General features: G+C 33.2%; 1 protein-coding gene across 1 annotated transcript; it reads left to right on the forward strand.

Moving 5' to 3' along the window:
• Positions 1-221: 221 nt before the first annotated feature.
• Positions 222-6404, forward strand: LOC101882843 (uncharacterized). Its single transcript, NM_001386835.1, has 5 exons — positions 222-259; positions 347-682; positions 1157-1288; positions 1437-1528; positions 5920-6404. Exons 1-5 carry the CDS (start codon positions 232-234, stop codon positions 6019-6021), a joined length of 690 nt encoding a protein of 229 aa, NP_001373764.1. The 5' UTR covers positions 222-231; the 3' UTR covers positions 6022-6404.
• The last annotated feature ends 2744 nt before the right edge of the window (positions 6405-9148 follow it).

Raw genomic sequence — 9148 nt, forward strand, 5'->3', positions numbered from 1 at the left:
TTGCCGAAACAAAATAGCTACAAGCTTTTGGTGCTCTTTGACCTGCGCACAGAATGAGTAAACAGTGTGGTCAGTTCAAGTACAGCTTCTGCATCCTCTTTTCAAGGCTGTCTTTTGGTTTCCTTTGAAAAAAAAAAAAAAAATCATTCTGTGCGTCTGTGGTAGCACTTCCGCTTATATATTCACAGTTAAGTTAACCAGCTTACTGCATAACAGCCGAACAACCACAGAATGAGGACCGTGCTACTGCTACTTGTGTGTAAGTAAATTGATGTACTATCATTTCAGTGATGTGTACGTGACTGAATACTTGTAAAGGCTGAGTTATGATGTTTTATCTTTGCAGATCTGCTGCTGTGGTGTCAAACTACAGGGAGTTTAACTGATAAACGGGTGAATTTAGGAGAAAACGTGACTTTAGACTGTCAGATTGGTGTAAAAGAGATGTATTGGGTTTTCCAGAAACTGATAGATTCTCCAGTGCTGATACTGAGAACTTACTCATCAGAATCTACAGCACCTCGTTTACTAGAGGAAAGATTCAGAGGCAAATATTCATCACTCACTTACAGCCGTTTGTTTATTAGTAACATAACTATTGATGAATTAGGAATATATTACTGTTTAAATAGAAACAATACAGGTATACAGCTCAGCAGTGGCATCAGACTTAACATCACTGGTAAGCATTTCTAAACCATATCAACAGTGTTATATATATATATATATATATATATATATATATATATATATATATATATATATATATATATATATATATATATATATATATATATATATATACAACAGTTCTGTCTGGTTCACAATTATGCCGTCAAACTGTTGTATAAACGCAATATCACATGAGTAGCAGTGCGATATGGCTGTATATCAGCACTGGTGGGGGCACTAAGGCACGCCTCCCACCAGTGCTGATATACAGCCATATCGCACTGCTACTCGTGTGATATTGCTCATATATGATATGTATATTGTTAGAGCTATAAATGATCAAGATGAATTATATTTATTATTCTAATGAATATTACGTTATTTTTTTCAGACTTTAATAAATACAATTAAACAATTATTGATTTTTATTTTATATTTTTTATCTTTAAAATCTATATTTTTTTACTTTATTCTCTTTTAACAGAATCTACTAAAGATCACAATCAAAATGAGTGCAACAAGCACCAACCACAAGTTGATAAATCTCTCGAGACTCAGAAGATTCTGACTGCTGCATCCTTCCTCTTAAACACTGTGCTGATTATTGCAATAATAGGTGAGATTTCTGACGCACCATCAAGTTGAAAGCGTTACAGAAACATAATTAATGTCATGATCAAATTAAGCTACGTCATGCATAGTGTCATTTAAATCAAGTGAAATGTTTATAATGAGCTTGACCTAAATGTATTGTGCTGTTAAAGGTTTGTTAATGTCTAAACTTAAGAAGCCCACAAAAAGTCGACAACAATGCCAAAACGTCCCACTAGAGCCACTCGAGGACTTAAATGCACAGGTAAGACATTTATTGCAAAATGACTGACAAATTATAAGCAATCATTGGTTTAAGCTGGTCTTATTTGGTTTGCAATAGTGAGAATTACTTATATTATTTATTAAATTACCCATTACATTGTGATTAATTAATATCTACCCCAACACTACCCCTCACGGTAATTTAAAAATAATTTCTCTAGTGTCACAAAGTCCTTCATTATGCTGTATACCATTGTGTTTCAACCACGTTCCTGGAAGACCACCAGCTCAGCCCATTTTCCGTGTCTCCTTAACCAAACACACCTGATTCAGATCACCAGCTCATTAGCAGAGACTGAAAGCCCTGTAATGGGTGTGACAGACAAAGGAGGCATCCAAAACATACTGTGGCTGGTGGTCCTCCAGGGACGTGGTTGAGAAACATTGCTATATACCAATGGTCTCAAACTCAATTCCTAGAGGGCCACAGCTCTGCACAGTTTAGCATCCAATCACTTCCATCTCACACCTGCTTAATAGTCTCTAGTCAGTGCCAGACTGTAGGGTTGAAGGGCCCTAGGCAAGATTAAAAACAAAATTGGGTCCACCGGAGTAAATACAGTAAAAAAAAAAAAAAAAAAGAACAAAACAAAAAATACAAATTGTAATATTTGAGTGTATACATTTTTTATTACCTGTAACATATTTAACCTATAATACATATGTAAAGATATTTACTCATATTTAAACCAAATAAGTTTGTAAGTATTGCAAAGTACTGATAGACAATGTTTTATGCATAGCAGAACTTACTTTGAGCTTGCTTTTTTCCTCTGCTTTTCTTTTCTTCTTTTTTTCGGTTCCAGAAAGATGCCGTTTAGATGCCTTTTTTATTTCAGATTAAAATTTGATTGATGTTATATTACTTAAGACTTTTTCAGGTTTATATCGAAAGAGAGCAATTTAGAGAGATATGTGGAATCTGTGTAGGAATACGTGACGTCATTCTAGTTCACCCAATAGATGATTACACCCAGTGTTATGCAAAATAGAGTGTGGTGCTGCTGGGTATATTTCTAATATTTTCTGCTTTTAGCTGTTGCGTATTTATTATCGTTTTCAGCTTTGTCATGTATAAATTATACAGAGCTATTCTTTTAATGAAACGTTTTTTTTTTTCTCATCGTCGTTGTGAATTGTATCACGTTTAATGGGGTTTGTGCATTAAATGTACACGCTTGTCCTCACAATAAATAATCAAGAGCAGCTTTCATGGGGTCCTCCAAGAAAAGCGGAGCCCTAGGCGATCCCTATATTGCCTGTAGGACGGGCCGGCCCTGTAGTCCTAAACGCCTTGATTAGTTGGATCAGTTGTGTTTGACTAAGGTTGAAGCAAAACTCTGCAGAGCTGCGGCCCTCCAGGAATCGAGTTTGAGACCGACTCATGCTATAAAATGATGTGCGCATGCAAAAGTATCCCCAGCTGCAACTTTTAGAGCAGTGTTTCTCAACCACGTTCCTTGAGGACCACCAGCACTGATGTTTTGGGTGTCTCCTTTCTCTGTCATACCCATTACAGGTCTTTTAGTATCTGCTGATGAGCTGATGATATGAATCAGGTGTGTTTGGTTAAGGAGACATGAAACATGTACATCTTGTGGTCCTTCAAGAATGTGGTTGAAAAACACTGCTCTAGGTTTAATCACCAGTTTAGATCCATAAAGAACCAGTTTAAACCAGCAGCCATGGTTCAAAACCTGTTTTTTTAGAGAATTAACAGAGAATTACATTTGGGCAAAACATTTGTACAAAATTTCCGGTAAGCAGTGAAAAAGTTTCATCAGCGTACAGTGTTTCTCAAAGAGCTGATGGCGTTTATAAACTCTTTTGTGAAATGCTGGCAATAAAGGTCCTTTAGGGGATTTCACAACTCAAGCTGTGAATTTTGCTAAACAGCTTGAAAATCGGAAAAGATTTAAAGCACGATTGCTTATGTTTATAGTTTACTAAATGTTCTTTTAATTTACTGACGTTTAATATCATGTATGAGGAGACAGTGTTTATAAAAAAGCTAATATCATGCTTATATTCTATTATATACACTGTACAAATATTTCTGCTCATAAACAGGTTCTGTATTTTGTAATTCACAAGTGTTTTCTGTTTGATTATGGTTGTGAATTGCATTATGGTATAGTTTTTTCTCTGCTCCGAACACTTTTTATGTTTAAAATTCAACTCTGCAGTTTTATTAGTGACTTTTATTGACATTTTAGTAGTTTGAGACAAGATATTGTTTAAGAAATAATATATAATATATAACTAAGTTTGTAAAATAACATTTATAAGCTTATTGCTGGGTTTTTGTACCGTAATTTACGACACTGACCAGACTGTATATCACATTAAATGATTAAAAATGTCAACAAAAGTAATTTTTTTTAACTTTTCAACATCAAAAGCTTTTAGAAGATCAATGTCCCATAATGCAATTCAAAACCAAAAAAAAAAAAAAATCACAAAATATGAAAAACTGTCAATATAAAGATATTTTGGATGCATGTATATATATATATATATATATATATATATATATATATATATATATATATATATATATATATATATATATATATATATATATATATATATGTGTGTGTGTGTGTGTGTATGTATATATATATATATATATATATATATATATATATATATATATATATATATATATATATATATATATATGTGTGTGTGTGTGTGTGTGTGTGTATGTATATATATATATATATATATATATATATATATATATATATATATATATATATATATATATATATATATATATCAGGGCTCGAAATTGCGACCATTTTGGTCGCATATGCGCCCGAAAATTAATCGATGCGACCTCATAATATATTTGGGCGCATTAGTGCGACCTGTTTTGATTTTTTTTAAAAACGTGCTGAATCGCTCTTCCCTGCCGCTATATTGGTTCATATTAGCTGTCAATCACTCAAGGCTTTCCACTGTTAGATGACAGGGAGGGAGCTTTTATGTCCACGGGAAATGCAAACGGCTAAAGTGTGAAAACTTAAAGCACACAGGTTTGCAAAGTGCAAATCCCACCTAAAGTTGAGGCGCAGATGAGAGCGATCATGACATGTGGTGAATATTGATCCGCCAGCTGAGATCAATCGAGTATGTGCTTTTCGGAGAAGGTGGCTGAATCTCGATGTGTTGCATACACTGCGTGTTCAGTGCAAATGTCCGCTAAAAGTCACATCTAATACTGTATCATCGCCAAAGAAGCTCGCCTTTACTAAGTTTACACTGAAACTGCGTCTCATAACAAACAGCGGTATTGCGCCGGTGCTTAATCTGCTCATAAATTGGGTCGGCTGACTCGCCTGCTTTTCCACAAACACAGAAAAATGAAAATCAGCTCAGACGGAACATTTAAATTGACACAAACTGAAACCAAAACTTTTAAAGAGTGATAGAAGTGAGACTTTACTTACTTTCTTTTGCCTATTCTTTCTTGAGGTGTATATATATATATTTTTAGTTACAGATGACTGTTTTGCAGCTTTCAGCCTTGAATTTTATATTTTATTATAATTTGTTTGTTTTGCAGCAGAAATATTATTTATTAAACTGACATGCATATATATGCTGTTTAGCAGTACAAAATAAATATTTCTTACTGCAATGCTTCATTTTTGTTTGATGCAAACTATACATTTATTTTTCATAAAGTAACAGACTTTTTATAGCAGATAACTTACATTCAAACACATTCAAGGCAGCATGATGATGAGAAATGTAATTCATTGTTACTATTATTGTCATTTTCATCATCATTAATATTCTAGAACTATTAGACACACATTTTTTAATTATTGCACACAAATATCAATGTAATCTCAGCATTAGTTATAGTTGTTTCTGGTTTTTGTTAGTCCTAATTGATGTTGTTTTAAAATACAATAAATCCCTTAAAATACAATTTGCAGTGGTGCTCAATCATTTTTGGTGGGTGCTCCTAAATTTTTTCTGGTGCTCCTAAATTTTTGAAGTTGGGAGCACCGGTGCTACCAAGTAAAAAAGTTAATTTCGAGCCCTGTATATATATATATATATATATATATATATATATATATATATATATATATATATATATATATATATATATATATATATATATATATATATATATATATGTGTGTGTGTGTGTGTGTATGTATATATATATATATATATATATATATATATATATATATATATATATATATATATATATATATATGTGTGTGTGTGTGTGTGTGTGTGTGTATATATATATATATATATATATATATATATATATATATATATATATATATATATATATATATATTTATTTTTTTTCATTTATTTATTTTTTTTTTCTTGCAGTATTCTGAAATCGAGTTGCCAACACATGTCAGCACAGAAAGTCCTCATCAGGTAAATGGCACTTATGTACTTCTTCAGAAGCCAAGGCCACAGACGAGGTAAACAAAAAAGCTAAATCGAGCAGAGATCAACACTTCATGCAAGCTGCAAAGTTGCTCCAAAAGGATTTGACACCTTGTTGTGGGCTTGTTCTAATTATTTTTAGACTATTGTTAGAAAGATGAATCATATACACGTGTTTCAATCACTGTTTGCTTGAACTATTTATACAATATATAAAATGTTGAATGTTGCTATATGTATTTGTTGACATGCATCTTGAAGGATGTTGTTTGAGGTTACAGTGAGTGTCAATGATAACAATAAACACAGGCCTTATTACGCTCAAGTGAATCACAATAAAGTTTATCATGAACTGTTTGTAACATTTTGATTCAACGTGAAGACATAGCCTAATATACATTTCTGGAGATTGCGAATTATGTAGCCAGAAGTACGTATAGCTGCATTTTGTCTTTAAAACGAACACTACAGGGCAGTATGACGCCATTCCTGTTCGCACCAGCGGACTGCTTACCTCCATGTGGACGACTTTCCTGCTGTTACCAGTTTGTCCGGTTAGCTTGCCATGTGCATAGGCAGACTTGAGACACTGACAGAAGTTGACCAGGACGACTGGGTTCTAGTCTGGTTTCTAGTTCCAGAAAGCAGGTAAGACAAAAACAGAAGCCAAAAAATAAAATAATCAAGTAGATATCGGTGAGAATGTGGTAAAACCTAAAACGTGGTAAAATCAGGCGAGGGCTTTCTTTTTTTAGATTGCTTTTTAAAACGGTTGGTTGGGTTTAGGGAAGTGGGTGAGCTGGTCAATTGGTGCTTTTGAAAACACTATTGGTTGGGTGTAGGGAAGGAGGAGCGGGGGTCCGTTGATCAGTCATTCAGTCAGTCGACAGCAGCACCTTTGGTATCACTAGCGAGAGAAATTTGGGATCTTAAAAAGCATACACAGCGGCCTCCGGTGGATTTGCAAAATAAAAACGGCAAAAAACGTAGCTCCTGGAACGGATTTTGTGATCTCCAGAAATGTATATGGGGGTGCGTTTTCAGAATGATCCTGGGTTGTTTTGATTTCATTTTATCTGTGCGGATTTTTTATTTAATGTATGTTGTCAGATTTCTAAGAATCAATCTAAATCTGTTAAAATCGAATACTATTAGATTTAATAAGTAAAAAAGATATGAATATAGTATGAATATATTGAGCTGTAGAAAAAGCAAATTTGGGGGGGAAATTGACGCAGCTCCATACTCAACACAATAGATGAATTAATAAGAAGTATTTAAAGCACATCAGATGTATTTATAAAATTAAATTAACCTTGTTCTTATTTGTTTCGTTTATGTTTAGCTAAAAAAAAAAATCGCATTTTATTTGTTCAATTATGTTAAAATACACTGTGAAAAAATCTGTTATTTTACTATTTTTTCTGGTAGCTGGGGTGCCAGAAAAAAAAATCCTTTAAATTAATGACATTTGTCGACACCAATAGCCTAGTGGTTAGTGCGTTGACTTACAGTATCCAGGTGCTCGCGGCGACCCGAGTTCGATTCCCAGCTTGAGGTCCTTTGTCGATCCTTCTTCTTTCTCTGCTCCCCATACTTTCCTGTCTGTTAATCTCCACTGTCCTGTCAATAAAGGTGAAACCCTCTAAAAAAAGAATTATAAAAGAAAAAAAAAATACAGACATTTAAAGTAAAATATCGTCTGTTAAATTACAGAAATTTCCTGGAATTAAAATCTATCTATCTATCTATCATCCATCCATCCATATTCTTTCAGGACTGGGCAATAAGGCAAAAATGCAATCTTGATAACTCTTTTCCATATTGAACAATAATGATATACATTTCAATATCAGTAGTTAATGATTTCAGATTTAAAAGCAGCAATAAGCACTGACGCCACAAAAATGAAAAGGTCCATTAAATGGCATAACATTTTCAGCCGATAAATTTTTGGAGGTCGAAAAATTCGGAACGTCTCTAATATCAAACACACTTCTAAATTTCCATTTTTGTACATTTCTGCTTTGTGATTAGCTCTTGGATCAATATAGAGTAAAAAAAATCCAGAGCGTATCATTGTTATTGACATAAATTATCGCGATTCTATATAATGTCGTTTATTGGCCCAGCCCTAATTCTAAATATGACTTAAAGGAATTAAAATATGACTTCACTCAAAAATGAACATTTTGTCATCATTCTCACCCTTTACCTCTTTCAAACCTTTAGGTGTTTCTTTGTTAAACACAAAAGAAGGTAATTTGAAGAATGCTGGAAAACTGACTTCCAAAGTATTTGTTGTTGTCCCAATGGAGTCAGTGGTTGATGGTTTTCAGCCTTCATCAAAAAAATCATCTTTTGTGTTCAACAGAACAAACTCTAAATGTTTTGTTACCCCTCAAGGGTGATTAAACAGTAAGAAAACTTAAATTTGGATGAACTTTCCTATTAATTAATTTCACAATCTGGTATTGCTATTTTAGCTACACTTCCGACCTGATCAGGCAATTTAGCTAAAGTCTACACAACTAAAAGGTACACAAGCACAATTGAAGAGTTTAGATGGAAATATTGATATTTTCTTATAAAATGAGCGTTTTTTTCTAAACCATGTGTGCAGGCTCAGTACTTGTACTTTTATAGTGACAAATAAGTTATTTTCATTGCCTTTAAAGTAAAATAACTCAACATAAACATAGCAGGCTAAATAAATGCTCAATTTAGGAGAAAATTCAAAGTTTTTTGCATCTGTACTCTTCAATTAGACAAGACTAGAAACAACTTTTCTTTTCCTCAGTGTTCAACTTCCTGCATCATAACACAGAAAATATTGAATATGCAAGACAGCTGAAAATACATGCAGGTCTAGACGCTTATTTTTTCTTTTTAGCAACACTTGTGATCACAATTGAGAAAGAGCCACTTCTTGTTTTTTAACACCCTCTCCCCCTCTAAAAACTGTCTACATGTATTACATAAATATGCTAAAAGGTTTCATTTTTTGTTGTACTTCACAATAACAAAGTGTTGTGCAATCATTTGTTTTTTTGCAATGGTTAAATCAGGGTTTTCTACATGTTTCATCGAGTCAAATGTAAGACCATAAATAAAATTTCAGACATGCACAAGGCTAAACGCTTAAGATTTTTTCTAATGGCCCAGT

Source organism: Danio rerio, chromosome 22 (genome assembly GCF_049306965.1).
Source record: "Danio rerio strain Tuebingen ecotype United States chromosome 22, GRCz12tu, whole genome shotgun sequence".
NCBI lineage: Eukaryota > Metazoa > Chordata > Actinopteri > Cypriniformes > Danionidae > Danio > Danio rerio.